Genomic DNA, 16,396 nt, shown 5'->3' with positions numbered 1-16,396 from the left:
ACAGAATACTTGTGTATACCAATCTACTCACCGGTCAAACCTGCCGTGGACTCAGCGGAGCCAGCGCTGACGTCACACGCCTCCCACCCTCCCGCCCTCCCGCCACGAGCGGAGGACACGCCCCTTTTTAGGCCACGCCCCTCGGCCCATAACCCCAAACAACATAAAAATATGTGTAATCCTCGGTCGCGCAGCGGGCGAGCGCAGCGGGCGCGACGGATGCGCGCCGAAGGCGCGCCTAAGGCAAGCCCGTCTGCGCCCGTCCGCGACCGACCGGGACCAGGGGCCATACCCCCTACATGCTCTAATCCATCCAGGGCAGATATCATCCGCTACAACCGCAGCGAACTGCTAGCCATGACCAAATCCACCGTTACGGCCAACTGCAGTCATACCGGCCCAGGCCTATCCTACGGACCTATCTCATGCCGCTCATGTCAATGGACTAGCTTAGGTCAATCCCCAACGGATTTTTATACAATCCCTACCAGCTACCAGCGGGAACTAAAATGTCTATACTTCAATGCCAGATCCCTCCCCAAGCATGCATTAGACATATGGGACATCTTAAACTCTAAGACTCCAGATCTGGTCTTCATCACCGAAACGTGGCTAACAGACGCCAATGCCCCAGACTTAGCTAACGCCCTCCCCTCTGACTATAAAATAATCACACAAAACAGGCAAAACAAGAAAAAAGGAGGTGGAGTCGCTGTAATCTTCAGGGACCATCTAACATGTCTCACAGAGACGATTAATGCATATCCCGAACATGAGCTACTACCATTCAAAATTCTCGTAGAGAATTTTATCATTCTAGCAGGCGCAGTTGTCTATAATCCTCCTGGACAACAATCCAGCGTTAGCGCCAAACTTCTGAACCAACTACTCCCTTTGTGCCTAAAACACAAAAACTACATGGTCATTGGGGACTTTAATGTCCATTACGAAAATACCAATGCCCCTGGATCGACACAGCTCAAATACGACATGGAAATTCTGCAACTCAAGCAGCTGATCGATGGCCCCACGCACATAGCAGGGCACACCCTGGATCTCCTTTTCACCAACATCGAGTCAGCCACCCTCAAGGAAATCCTCCCCTTGTCCTGGTCTGATCACTTCATGCTTTCATTTTCATTTAAACTTCCCGGCAAACCCATAAAGACCAGACCCACCCCCCTCACCTCCAACAGAGCCTGGAGATTAATTAACGACTCCATTTTCCAAAACCACTTCCGTGAAATAGATATCTCCCTACCAGACAATTCATCTATCGGTAACAACGCCATCCGGCTAGAAACAGGAATTCGCCAAACGTTGGATAAAATAGCACCTCTGCGAGAAGTCAGGAAAAAAACATCCACCAACGAAAAATGGTACACCCCCACCCTCAAGAGCCTTAAAAGAGAATGTCAAAAAGCAGAACACCAATGGAGACAAACCAAAGACTCTGAAACCAGAGCCAACTTTACAACCACAAGGAGACAATATATTCTTGCCATTCGAGAGGCAAAAAAAGAATTTCTTACGCAACGAATTCACGGAAGCCACAACTCGGCAAAAGAGTTGTTTAAAATCGTGAAAGAGCTCACCAATCCAACCAGCACTTCGCAAACTCTCACCCCCTCAATAGAAGCATGCGAACGGATTAGCACTTTCTTTTCTGAGAAAATCGATAAAATTTACTCCACCTTCACCCCCTCCCATCCCACCACCCACTACGATAACCCTGATGTAGATCTTCCTACTCACGACAAAAACAACGCCCATCCAGACATAGGCAACTCCCCACGTCTAACTAACTTCCAACCACTCTCTGAAGAAGGAGTGTTGGCAGTTCTCAAAGCAATTAAATCCGGCTCTCCTGCAGACCCCTGTCCGCACTTTGTGTTTTCGGAAATTGCACCGACACTCTGCCCCCTCATTACCAAACTCTTCAATCAATCCCTCGCCAACGCGTCCTTCCCAGACTCCTGGAAACACGCATCTGTAACCCCTCTTCTGAAGAAAGCCGGCTCGGACATCCTCAACCCAGAAAACTACAGGCCGATCTCACAGCTCCCCTACCTCTCCAAAGCACTGGAGAAAATGGTAAACTCACAGCTGTCCAAATACTTGGAGGACAACTCGCTTCTGGACCCCACCCAAACCGGCTTTAGATCTAACAACAGCACCGAGGCCACGCTGCTGGCAGTGTCGGACAGTGTCAGATGCATCACAGATCAAGGGGGATCGGTGGCTCTGATACTGCTAGACCTGTCGGCAGCGTTCGACACGGTGTCGCACGAATGCCTGTTAAACATCCTACAGAGCAAAGGAGTACAAGACACAGCGTTAAAATGGATTGAATCCTTCCTGAGCAACCGCTCTCAAGCTGTGCACATGGGCCAATTCCACTCTAAACCCCGTCACATTGGCTGTGGAGTCCCACAAGGGGCCTCTTTAAGCCCCACTCTCTTGAATGTCTACGTTTCATCTCTGGCTGACATTGGAAGAAAGTGGGGCATCGGCGTATGTTCTTACGCCGACGACACACAGCTGATGGTGACCATGGATGAAAGATCGGAAAGATCGGAAACAACCAAAATAAAACTACATAGTTGCCTCTCTGAAATGGCAGAGTGGATGCGTAACCATTGCCTCAAACTTAATGCCGGAAAATCTGAAATACTACTGTTCGGAGGAGCAAAACTATCATGGAATGATACGTGGTGGCCACCGACACTGGGAACAGCCCCCACCCCGAAACAGTATGCCAGAAACCTCGGCATTATGATGGACAATGCATTATCCATGAAAGACCATGTACGCATACTCTGGGGCAAAGGATTTGCAATCCTGAAACTCCTAGCCAAAATCTTCTCCTGGATCCCACTAGACTGTCGGCGCACAATCACTCATGCCCTTCTGGTTAGCCGCCTGGATTATGGCAATGCCCTATTCGAAGGGATGAACGAGCAACTGTTCTCCCGCTTACAGGCAGCCAAACTGGTATGCAATAAGGGCAAACGAGATTCAGCATCAGCATGCCTGAAACAACTCCACTGGCTGCCAATGCGCCAGCGAGCCACCTTCAAACTACTCTGTCATGCGCACAAAGCCCTCCACAAGACAGGCCCTACAATCCTGCAAGGGAAAATTGAGTTTTACATTCCAAACAGGAACCTAAGATCCAACAACTTAGCCCTAGCTAAACCTAAACGCATCTACAAAACTAGAACGGGTGGACGAGCCTTCTCACACCTAGCGGCCAAACGATGGAATGATCTGCCCATGGATCTTAGACACACCACAGATCTCCTTCAGTTCCGGCAAAAACTTAAAACTCACCTCTTCCCTAAAGACTAACTCCCCCCGTATGAACTCAGCAGTCCCCTTTTTCTTTCAGCGCCGTGATATCCCTTGGGATGAGTGTTGCGCTCTACAAATACCACAAATAAAATAAAATAAAATAAAAATTTTTGTATGTCGCTATTAGTGACCTTGATATTTCAACATACAAACTTTTATATGGTGGTCCACTTATGTTAATATATGACAGTGAAATGATACACGGTGCTCTTATCTGAAGAACATGTTGCTTCTTTCTTCACAGGTCAATGCTAATGACCAGGACAGTGGTTTACTGGTGGGGAAATGGAGTGGAAGCTATGCAGATGGGGTTGTGCCCACCAAGTGGAACACCAGCACTGCCATCCTCCGCCAGTGGGATAAGTCTGGACCCGTAAAATACGGTCAATGCTGGGTCTTTGCTGGAGTGCTGAACACAGGTACATAATAAGCAATAAGTGTGGAGCGTGGTATCATTCTTATTTGCAGGGTGCGCAACTATGATTAGAACCACCATAGAGCATGAGGGCGCTGGAAAAATGTGTAAATAATTTAAGGGGCCAAAGAATACCAAATGGAGAAAATATAATAGTGCAAGAAAAAAATGGGAATTGCGAGATAGCCTGAATAGAGAAAGTCTCAAGTTTGAAAGCACACCATTGACTTTTGCTTCCTGTTCCCAGAGTCAATTCAGTCCAGGGCAAGACTGGGAACAGCAACCCACCCTGGCAGATTGTTGCTCGACCGGCCCGCCCTGGAGAGGGGGTGCTAGCAGAAAGCACCACTCCCGCTTTTGTTATAGGGGCCCGATATTGCAGCACTGCTGCAAAACCAGGCCCCAGTGACAAAACCGGCCCCCTCTGGCACAAACCAGCTCCCACCCCTCCAGCCAACCAGGGGAATGCTTGGTGCCCGATACGACTGGTCTGGCACTTATGCAGTCACTCATTCTTTCTCTACAGGCCAGATAAAGGCTCTCTCAGAAGTCCTCAAATAGCCTGGATTGTACTTGCTAGCTTGATAGTCCTGGACAACACCTGGCTGGTGAAGATGCTATTAGAAGAAACCACCTCACCGCCAGGAGGCACAGTAATATTTTGATAGAACCTCATCACTACATTCAGGTATATATAAAGGCTGTTAAATGAGTGTATAGGCAAGACTCCATATGGAAAATATAGTTGACTCGTCTAGAGCCAGACACAAAGCTGATTCTGTGCTACTCTACATTAGGCCTGGGCGAAGCACTACGCTACGCTCGCATAGTTTGCGAAGTTTGCGCAACTTTGCACTACGCGAACTGCACGTAGCACAGTGCGAACACGCATAGCGTAGTGTAGCATAGTGCAGCGGTAATTTTATGCTTGCTCGCGGTCCTCAACGTCAAGTTGGCGACCACGAGCAAGCGAATTGACATCCAGTTGAGACTTTTTCCTCGTTCGCGATCAGCAACATCAAGTTGCTGATCGCGAACGTGGAAAATAAACCTCCCTGCGAGATTCTCAACGCGGGGAGGTCTGGTTTCTCATTGCGAGTGGACGCGTATGCTCGCGATGAGAAACTACCAGTCTGTGTTGAGAAAGCTGCTGCTCGAGTAAAAATCTCCTTGAGCGGCAGAAAACTACAGCTCGCACTGTGCAAGATGCCGTTTTCAATGATTGTACAGTGGCGGATGCTTGTCCGCACTGTGCAATCATTGAAAACGGCGTCTTGCACAGTGCGAACATGCTACTAGACAGTTCGCGCAGTGCTATGCGTAGCTTGTGTAGTGCGAAGTGCACTTCGCGTAGCTTCGCAAAGCGCTACTTCGCAATCTACGCCCAGCCCTACTCTACATGCCTACATTTAAAAAGGCTCTTTTATCAGGTGTCCTCACATTACATCGACTAAAAGAGATGCTTTCCTAGCCTGTGTAGTTCAAGAGGGAAGAGATACCACATTAAGAGTCAGTGTACAGTTCTGACTGGGCTAGATGCTTTGACTGATCTGTGGGAGAAGCTTTGTCAAACTTCCAGAGAGCCTTCAACAATAATGCTATACAGAAACCATGGCAACTAAATCAAGCAATGGCAAAGAAACACCAGACCCATTAGCTTTGCTAATGCTTCTTGCTGATTTGTTTCTCACAATTTGAACCTTGAAAACATGGTAAAGTTTGTGAGGTTTGCGAAGCTCCGAGTTTGTGGAGGGGAATCTATGTACCCTCACACATGTGTATCATGAGTTCAACCACATGGGTTATATGTGAATTGCCCTACTGTCAAATATCACTGCGTTTATTCAATCCCCCCAGATTATATTCAAATAAGGAAAATCCATTCCGAACGCATGTGGTAGGCTTAATATTATTTGTGAGTAACTTTGCCCTTGTACAGCTTTACTCTGCCTTTAGGCAAGGTCTCCCTAGGGATAAACCACATACTTGGATATAAACATTTTGTGAAGTCCAAATGTGAATTTACACTCCGAAACAATACAATTTCAGCACCCAAATGAATGTATGCGCATGGGTAAAGGTAAAGGATATTTCCCATAATAGACACGACTCAAGTGAAATCTGACACTAATTTATAAAAATACACCTTATTTTTATCTTAATTTAAACATCAAAATGAACATACTAGCATACAAATAACCGGAGTTATAGATTTTTTAAGCAATTTTAAATCAGTGCTGTAAAATACATAGGCAAAATAACATTGCTGTAATTGTCACTTGCAAGTCAAGTTACGTGGAACCCTTATAGGGGGTAAGGTCATGAGGGCCTCATGACCAGGCCACAACAGTCATAATATTTTACGTACCCCATGGAGTCCGGGTGCAGAGTTGTTCTGGCTGTCCTTTGTGTTGAACTGTGCTGTTTTTACCGCTTAGACAGCACAGAAATAAACAAAATACAAAATTCCAACAGGTACGCAGCTGCTGATGTGTGTCAATGGTTACACAGTGTTCTCTGTAGCTGCAGCATAACGTGTGGGGGTTGGTTTTCTGAATTGGTGACCTACAAGCCGTGGTAGCAGTAAGCACAGCAGAAAGCTTATGGAACTTGACTGAATCCAGGGGAGTAACATAGCAGCCTGAAATTTCGGGGCAGGCAAGACTACAACTCCCACAATGGACTGGACCACTTGTACTTAATCCCTCAGAGGGCCCAATGGCCAGCGATTCTTTGGATCCAGTGAGTGTTTTTACCTGCAATTTACTGGGGACTATTGCCACTTGTCCATGGGAGCCTGAGGGAGCTTCTGGCTTCCACAAGGGCCCCTCTCTTCAGGAGTGTTGAGTTTTGGTCAAGATGTTCACTCAGTTCCAAGTCTGTTGCCTTAGGGCCAAAGTATCCCTCTTTTGCTGTGTGCAGTGGGCAAAGTCATGTTGTCAGCGACACAGGTCTCCTCTTAGCCCTTCTTTGAAATAAGATGCTCAGGTCTGAGGTTTTGGTGTCAGGGGAGTCCCTTAAATCTAAGATTTACAGGAGTTAGGGGTGTGGGAGCCAGTAGTCAATGGGCAGCTAGTCCCTACAGCTAGTCCGCTCCTGAGTTGACCACATCTGGTGGTGTAGGTCACCTTTTCTACACAGAACCCACTATTTCTGCCCTCTTAAAGATGGCAGCTTTCAGTTTTCAGTGTATTGACCAGGCTGCCTACTCCAGAGGTGCGGCCAGCCTTCCTGGGGGTGTACAACTCCTGCATAGATAATTTCCCACCTTGCCATCTGCAAGCGCGCCTGGGCCAAGGAGAGGGCTGTTTCCTTCTCAGTGGGACAGACCAAATGCATATCAGAGGTGGTGCAGCCTTTGAAGCTCACCGCTCTTATATGCCAATTTACTAGTCTTCTGGGCAGGAGGGAGGTGTGCCTTTGTTTCTGACTCCAGGGAGTGAGCGCACTGCCTGGCAGGAGGTCAGAAAACTGTTTTGGCAGCAGCATGTGCAGGAAAGTGTGGGCTGGTCAGCTAGAGCACAGTGAAGCTGGGGCAACAAGGTGGGCAACCTCTAAGGTGCCAACTGGGTGCATGCCCCGTCACCTAGGACACGCGAATCATGTATGGAGTGAGAAGACACATTGTTTGATACCAAACACAACATATTTTAGTGGTACCATAATGGAGCTGGCACTTTTGAGAGTGCCCATTTGGCAGCCCATGTTATCCTTTGGACTGCTAACAAATATAGTAGTTCCCAACTGGGTTCATCACTATAGAGAGGTATATGCTTGAACTTATATGTCCACACGTTTACTATAATGCACCCTGCCCCCTGGGCTGAGAAGGCCTACATTAGTGGTGACTTACATATATTAAAGGCAGTGTAGGTGACAGTGCCACGCATGGCGAGGGCATAGTTGAGTTTGATCAGTTTGCTCTGCTCCTGCAGTCTGCAATGGCAAGCCTTCTGTCAGTAGTTGTTTTGGGTCACCCCAGGTGACACAAAACTATAAAGCAGTCCTGGGGGCCCCTGTACCACCAATGCCCTGGTTACCCGAGGTACCATATACAGGGTTCTTCTAAGGGGGTAAAGTATTTGCTAATTTAGAATTACCAAATCAAATATAACAGCTTTGGTAGTGAGCAAGGGCACTGGGGTCTGGGCAGCAGACTCCAATGCACTCTCAGAGTCATGATCATCAGCATTTTGAGAAAATAGTGAGGGGTGACCTGCAACATGGGGCACTTTCCTACAGATATTACTAATTTACTCAAAAGCATGAGATGGGTAGAATAGGGAACATTATATCCGAATCTGGACTCTAACTGGGAAAATGGATGTGCAATGACAAACTGCACAAATTGTTGTCATAAATGTATCATCTGTATGATCTATTCAGTAAATACATAATACTATCTCAGTTCATCGATCATAATGTTCTTGAAAATCAAAGATTTCTCGTTCATGAATAGAAAGAATTTAAATGTTGAACTGCAAAACACGTGACAGCTTAATTTCGTATTTCAAATCATATGTGTTTGCATGCTGTGTTTATTTTATCCCTGACTCTTTTCTGTGATACCTACCTAGAGCCTTGGTACCTTTTGCTGCATGAGTATCTGCTCGAACATCTTTGATAATGCAAAGATTTTAATTATTTTGGAATAACTACTGAATGTGTTATTGCACTTTACATCAATCCAGTTACCACAGGCATTGTACATGTTTTTGTATAATTTGAGATGTATTACATTACCTTCGCACTGGTGGAGAAAAACAGGTCAGATTCACTTTTGACATTTTTTAAATAGGGAAGGGAGATAATGGTACTAGCTTCAAAGCAATTTTTTTCACCATGACAAAATGATCAAACTGATCTTTTACCATTTTTGCTGCATTGACAACTCAAAATTGGCAAACATATATTTTGCTCCATTTTTAAAGTTGTATAGGTATCACTACGTTTGATGCTAAATCTGTGAGCTCCATTTTTATTAGGTCGAGCCTAGAGTCAGCGCGCAAGCGCTGCTCCGCGAGACTTGCTGTACTGGAGTATGGCATAAAACCCCCGCCTACTCTCCGCCCATGTTTGTCATTGGCTTGTGTCATTATCCTTCAGAAATGGTGGCTTCTGATTGGTAAAGAGGCTTGTTAGTCCCTCCTTAGTACCGCCTTATCTTCACTTGCAACCTCCCTTGGAGACTGGCCCTTTCACTTTGGTTGTTACACGGTACATGCTATTTACTCTTGTAAGCATTATTTTCTTTATTGAGTTTCTCTACACTTGGAGGCCCAAGCAGCATGTCCAGTTATGGCGGCTTGCCAGGACCTCCAAGGCCACTTCGGCAGAAGGGCTTGGCCTCTTATGCGAAGGAGAGTCCGCCATTTAGGTTTGATTCTGAGGCCGGTCGCCGGTCGCCCATCAGGGAACTCCAGAGCAGCACTGAACAGACTCTGCTGCACACAGGCCACCAGTCACTTGTTCTCCCTCACCTTTTCTGCTGAATGTGTTATTGCACTTTACATCAATCCAGTTACCACAGGCATTGTACATGTTTTTGTATAATTTGAGATGTATTACATTACCTTCGCACTGGTGGAGAAAAACAGGTCAGATTCACTTTTGACATTTTTTAAATAGGGAAGGGAGATAATGGTACTAGCTTCAAAGCAATTTTTTTCACCATGACAAAATGATCAAACTGATCTTTTACCATTTTTGCTGCATTGACAACTCAAAATTGGCAAACATATATTTTGCTCCATTTTTAAAGTTGTATAGGTATCACTACGTTTGATGCTAAATCTGTGAGCTCCATTTTTATTAGGTCGAGCCTAGAGTCAGCGCGCAAGCGCTGCTCCGCGAGACTTGCTGTACTGGAGTATGGCATAAAACCCCCGCCTACTCTCCGCCCATGTTTGTCATTGGCTTGTGTCATTATCCTTCAGAAATGGTGGCTTCTGATTGGTAAAGAGGCTTGTTAGTCCCTCCTTAGTACCGCCTTATCTTCACTTGCAACCTCCCTTGGAGACTGGCCCTTTCACTTTGGTTGTTACACGGTACATGCTATTTACTCTTGTAAGCATTATTTTCTTTATTGAGTTTCTGTACACTTGGAGGCCCAAGCAGCATGTCCAGTTATGGCGGCTTGCCAGGACCTCCAAGGCCGCTTCGGCAGAAGGGCTTGGCCTCTTATGCGAAGGAGAGTCCGCCATTTAGGTTTGATTCTGAGGCCGGTCGCCGGTCGCCCATCAGGGAACTCCAGAGCAGCACTGAACAGACTCTGCTGCACACAGGCCACCAGTCACTTGTTCTCCCTCACCTTTTCTGCTGGCCGCTTCCAGCTACGGGGACTTCGGCGGCTACAACATTCACTTTGGCAGTGCCAGGTGCCACAAGCTCGCTGGATCAGCCACGGCCCGCCATCTTGGTAGTGCAGTGTGGCAGCCAGCTGGCCCGTCTCAGGGTTGTTACTGCACACTTCGCACCCTAGCAGGTTTTTATTGTCCAAGGGCACGTCCCCAGGTGTCCACGCTATGGGTCAATGGTTGCTGGACAGTAAAATTTGAGCCGGATTACTGGGCCCTGGTGTAGGAGCCCCAGGACTATGTGTGCGCCATGCTCCAGTGTTGGCCACGCCCCCTGCATGTTTACTCTTTTATACTTTTTCCTCAAGTCTATCAATCCCCATCAATAAGTAGAATAGGTATGCACGCAAGCACACAGACATATCATATGTAAAAAAAATTCAATGTTCAATAAATCATTGCATTTCGTTTGCCTAAGGCTTTAACACCCATTTCACAGTGCCAGTTAACCCCAGATTTACAAAATACACAACATAAAATGTCATCATGATGAGCAAAGCTTTAGTAGAAGACAAAGGTATGATGTGTTTAACACATGCCGTGCACATAAAGCTGTTTTTTTTCTGATCCAAGTCAATTATAAAAAGGCAAAAAAAAAACACAGAAACACATCGACACAGGCAGGGCCGGCTTTAGGCAGTGCGACTGGTGCAGCCGCACTGGGCGCTGACCTGTGGAGGGGCGTTGTGACCTCAGAGGGGCACTGTGTTTAGCAATATCACTTTTGCAGGTGGTAGGGAGGGAATCCGAGGAGGAGGTCATGGGACATTCCGGTGCCAAAAGTGATTGTCGCACCGGGCGCCACCAGCGCTAAAGCCGGCCCTGAACACAGGCAGGATTTTTTTTTTCTTAAATAGTTTTACAAATGGAAATATTACAGATACGGTAAATGAGCACGCTTTTTCTGCTATGAAAAAAAAGATTTTGCTGAGTTGATGCGGGGAAGCTGTTTTTCAGCTTCACCTTGTGCCTGCTCCGTTGAAATGAATTAGTGGTTCCCGTGGGTGCCTCTTATTAGTGGCCGTCAGTGCTTCACGGAGCATGTCGTGGGCCCCCAATGGCATTCAATGAAAATCCATCTTTTGTAGGCTGCTCCGAAGGTTCCCCCTCAGTTGGAGCCTGGAGCTTGGCTGCGGCAGCTCAGGACTAGGTGGGAGGAGTGAGGGGACGCCTCAGTGCGGAGTGAGGGCTTCTCCCGGCGACTGCGTCCGGTGTGTGAGAGGCTATGAGAGAGGGCTACTTATAAATATACTGTGTGGGAATAAGTGTGTGAGAGGCCACACGCTCGTGTGAGGAATCGCGGTCGCGTAGCAAGGATGCCATGGGCACTAGCGCAAGCGAGTCAAATGGACCCTTTAACTGTTACTGGGGGAGTGATATATAGGAGTTATCAGGCCTCAATGGACCAATCTGGGCTTTGGGCCCCGGTACCACTGCACCTGATGCACCAATGCTAGCTACGCCGCTGACAGGAGACTGCTGCTACATTTGTGGGTGAGAGAAGGTGTGAGAGAAAGCATTTTAAGATGGCGAAGCAGGGCTACTTACATATACCTCATGTATGAGAGGCTGTTCATGTGCGAGAAAGAGATTGTGGCAAGTGTGACAATGTGAGAGAGTCTTACTCATTGGTGTATCTTGCATATATTAGAGAGAGGATGTGTGCTTGTGGGTGTGAGAAAGTGTTGCTACTTATAGGTATACCTCCTGTGTGTGAGAGAAACTGGGCGTGTGTGAGAGAGAGGTTGTGTGCGCATGTATGAGAGAATGAGGACTCATAGGTGTACATTGTGTATTTTAGAGCTAGGATGTGTGTGCGTGCGTGTGTGTGTATGTGTGTGTGTGTGTGTGCATGTGTGAGAGTCTGGTGTGAGGGAGAGGCTTTCTGTATGGAAATGACAAAGAGTGCTACTTGTACCTGGCGCATGTGTGACAGAGAGGTTCTTTGCAGTGTTTTTCTAACTGAGGCTTTTAGTTCTACGTCAAGCAAACATCTCATAACTAGAGGCATTGTTTGCTCGATTTATTTATTTGTATTGAATAAAAAAAAATGCCATTTACAATGCCAATAGCTCCAACTCCAGCGAAAGCGAGACCTATTGCATTGCAAATGCTTGTTACTCAAGTGGCAAACATGTTGAAAACTGAGTGCATTCTACTTTTCTTTTTAAAAGTCAAATATTTTTCCTAATTTCATTGTTAAAGGCTCAAATGTAGACCAAAACTAATTTACACATGATACTTTTTTAGGAATGACTTGACATTGTTGCTGTCTGCACACCTGTTGCGGCTAACTATTTAAAATATATTTGACTCCTTTCGGATGAGTCACCTCATGCTATCGCCTGTGTAGTGTATCATTCCACCTTCTACGAAGTGCTTGCATTGCAGTCCACAATGGACTATTTTACAACTAAAAAGTACACGGAATCATCACACATTCAAGTATCGTTCTCGTAGGTGCACTTTATGCAGAAAACAATCATTTTCCAGTGTTTTTCACTGCTGCAGGATTTTCTTTAATGGTTTAGTCAGGGCTCAAAATAAAAGTCAGTTTGAATTGGCTTTGCCAGTGTTTCTGTTGTATATGTCTTGATTATACATTCGATTTCCTCGTTTTTTTCCCAGATGTAAACATCTTTCAGTAACATGGATGGAGCACAATTTGTTTACTCCCATATAATATATCACACATGAGAACATTGTGTGAAATTGATTGTTCAATAACTAATTTGCAATATTGCATTTTGTACCAAGTTCTCAGGTGTTTTGGAATTCCCTCACGTGTGATCACAAACTTCCTGTCGGCACACGATGCCAACGCAAACCTGTTAGTCGAGGAAATATACAACGAAAGTGGCCAACCTATTGACTCTCCAGACAGCGTATGGTAAATATGACTACCTTTGCCTTGATGTATGCTTGAGCGGGTGATTGGGAAAAAGGATTTGTAAGACCCTTCGCATCACTAAAAAACTCACCCAGCTTCCACTAAAAACCACTCACGTACAGCATCACACAGAGTATGTGAGGACATATGTTTTAATGAGTGGATGAATGAATAGTCCACTTGTAATGCTTGCAGCTGCCGAAGGAGGTCTCAGCAGTCTAAACATGGATTGATTCAGAATGCTCTAAGGGATGAAACAAGTATGATCAGGAGAATGGAAAATATTATCAAAAGTCTGAAGTGTAACTAATTTGTAAGACGTAAGATTGGTATGGTGCTCTGCTGTTACACCAGTGATGTATTTCATTCATTCATTCATGAAAGGGACCATCCGTTATACACTAAAACCACTTTTCATTATACCCAGTCACCTTATCCATCACCAAGAATAGGCATTCTAGAATGTGTGTTTGTTTAATGACGTCTGATTGGGGTTTTCAGAGCTATAGTGACATTATTTGCCAAATGGACCCCTTAAAACTCACAAGACAACTTTTAAGAATCAATCAAAGAGGAACAATGTTGGTATTGAAAGAGGATTGAATTAGAGTTTGCATAATTCTATACTTGTGAATGGGATTGCCTCTTTCAGGACACATTTTGACTATTTTTGCCTCTAGAGCTGTAAAGGATCTTTTCTTTGCCAGTTACCAGTGCATAAGCTTGGGAAGGTACAGGTATCTCTGCAGGCACAAAAGAATAATCATATAAGTGTATCTAGCACTGGCAATCTCCTTTCCACTTATAAGGCATAGACCTGATACACACTTCTCTGACAATTCTTCCCTAGATATACGTATACTACCATTTTAGTTTATCAGTTATACTTCTAGTTAAAATCCAACTCTGCACTGCCACCAAGTTTATTGCAGCAATGTGATTTTGTCATTCCAAATGTTGCACAAATAGATTAGGCTTGTTTCATATGTTTAAGGCAAATTATAGATGTGGAGAAGGTTTGGTCCAAAAATTGTGAGATTTTGAGGCTTGATTGTAAGCAGGGCCACTGAAATTATGCGATTGTGCAGCTGCAGCGACTTTCGCATAATTTTAGATTTGCTGCAGTTGTTCCATAATCCATCATCTGCTGCATATTGTTCAGATTTTAATGAAAAAATAGTATCTATCTCAAACGGCTCAAATGGTACCAAAAGTGCAACAACATCTGTTGACGCGCACTGAGAGGCCCTTTGCAAAGCTGACCTGTTTCTGTTTCTTATTGCTATTGTTGGGTATTAAACTGGTACTAAGGAGGTGCAACCAATACCCAGACAATGTTACCAAGTTTAAAAATGACGAAATAATGAAGTAATGCTATTACAAAATTTGCCACATTATGGCACCTAATTTGCCATTTCTTGCTGCATAATTTGCTCAACACCTAAGTTCCCACTAGGCTGTGTGCATGCGCGCGCACGCAGCCATACTTCGCACAGCACCCAGACACTCTCTAGAAGTGGACTCTCCCCTGAAGCGCCAAAACACATAACAAAGGGGAAGGTGAAAACTTTCCTTTTCATGGATGTCGGGGCACCAGGAGGCCTAGTAAATCAATTCAATGATAGAGTGGCTGCTTCTTTTAAGAGCCGCCCGTAGCAGGCAGTGTGAAACAAAACACTCATGAATGTGTTTCACTCTCAATGAGAGACTGTGGATGTGGCATTACGGGCAATGCTGCTGACTTTGGAACTGGGGAAACAGGTTCCAGTCTTGATGCTCAAGTAAAGCGCTCCAATACTTTCCGGTCGAGGTTGCTCACAAAACTGTAAAAAAAAATATTTCATCCTAAAGAATAGGTGAATACTTTCTCTTTAGTAGAAATACTGTTTTGTTCATCATCTCAAATGAGGGCACCCTCAAATGCACTAATTCAGGCTTTGCACTGTACAAAGCAACTCTTGTGCTTGATTTAATAGCCTATAAATTTGCTCCATCTATAATTATAACCTAGGCCTCAAATAGGGTACATATGACTCCTGACTTCCTTCTTAGATCACTAATAGCATTTTTATGTGGGGGTCGGGTAGAGGGGCTAGTAACTTTTCTGAGTTCATGTGTAAAAACTCTTATTTTAAATAAATACTTTGCACATAATCTGATGTACCAAGGTGAGGTGCTTCTTTGTTTTCATTTTTTTGAATCTTGACTATATTTTGACATATTTTAACATAATCTGTGCTGCGTGATTGACATGTCACATATCTTCAAGGCTTGGCTCATGTACGACAGTTTAGGAGCCAGAGCCGACCCTTAGCTCAGCTGTCCCTATTAATTTGTTGGTTCGCACACCTCTGCCTTGCACCATAGTCAGGGCCACTGGAATTATGCTGCAGGAGAAGACCAAATTATGCGTCAGGGTTTAATTATGCAGCAAGAAAAGGAAAGTTATACGAGGTAATGCTGCACATTTTGTGATAGCATTACTCTATTATTTTGACATTTTACATATGCTAACCCTTTCTAAGAAAATGTTTCACCTCATTAGTCCCAATGTAACACCTATATACAACAATAAGCAACAGAAAGGTGACCAGGTTACCTTTAGAAAGGGTCTTCCACTTTGCAGAAATAAAGTAAGTCCCAGTTGTAGTAACTTTTTATCCATTCAAGCTAGAATCAATTTTTTGGGGGTTAAATCCTCAAATTATACAGCAGATTAAAGATTATATGGCACATGTGGCAAATCTATATTGATGTGGAAAAGGCCAAGGCCGCAAAATTTTATAATTCCTGTGGCCCTGCCCTTAGTACAAAATGTTAGGGGCATATTAGCAAAAACCTTGTTAAAACTATCGCCGTTTTAGTGGCAGGAAACTGCCGCTAAAACAGCGATAATGAGCTTGCTAATATGCGCTATGGAATTCCAATAGAAGCCCAGGTTAGATGTCATCCACATCTAACCTGGGCTTCTATTGGAATTCTATAACGCATATTAGCAAGCCCATTATCGCCGTTTTAGCCGCTGAAACTGAGATAACTTTAAAGATGTTCTTGCTAACATGCCCCTAAGTGTTCTGTCAAGCATAGGTTTTTTACTAGAAGGGAATCGTCCCAGTACAAAAAATATCCTTTAAGACGTTTCCCACTGTGTGTGTGTTGTACAGTGCACAGTGCATCACACATGCAACGTTTGAAAAATATGGAGCCTTTTAAAAGTTCTTCCACTGTTACATCTGCCATGAGGAAATGCACTTTTGTGGCTCAAATACCTGTCTATAAATGTTAGTAGATAGGTATTTGCCTCAAAACCAATGGGTGAGTGCATGGGAATACCCATGTACCACCTGTGGCACACCCCCTTTGATACTAAGGGGCCCATTA

The 16,396-nt window shown here is 44.9% G+C and overlaps 1 protein-coding gene across 1 annotated transcript in view; it reads left to right on the top strand.

Moving 5' to 3' along the window:
* LOC144768423 (protein-glutamine gamma-glutamyltransferase E-like) overlaps positions 1-16,396 on the top strand; it is a 104,009-nt gene that overhangs the window by 50,183 nt on the left and 37,430 nt on the right. The window contains exons 6-7 of the mRNA XM_078652066.1: positions 3,599-3,773; positions 12,883-13,015. Of these exons, the coding sequence (XP_078508192.1) occupies positions 3,599-3,773; positions 12,883-13,015 (308 nt within the window). The remainder of the gene's footprint in view (positions 1-3,598; positions 3,774-12,882; positions 13,016-16,396) is intronic.

This window comes from Lissotriton helveticus, chromosome 7, assembly GCF_964261635.1.
Source record: "Lissotriton helveticus chromosome 7, aLisHel1.1, whole genome shotgun sequence".
Classification (NCBI taxonomy): domain Eukaryota; kingdom Metazoa; phylum Chordata; class Amphibia; order Caudata; family Salamandridae; genus Lissotriton; species Lissotriton helveticus.
Note: the sequence above shows the minus strand (reverse complement) of the source record. Positions and strands in the feature narration are given on the sequence as shown.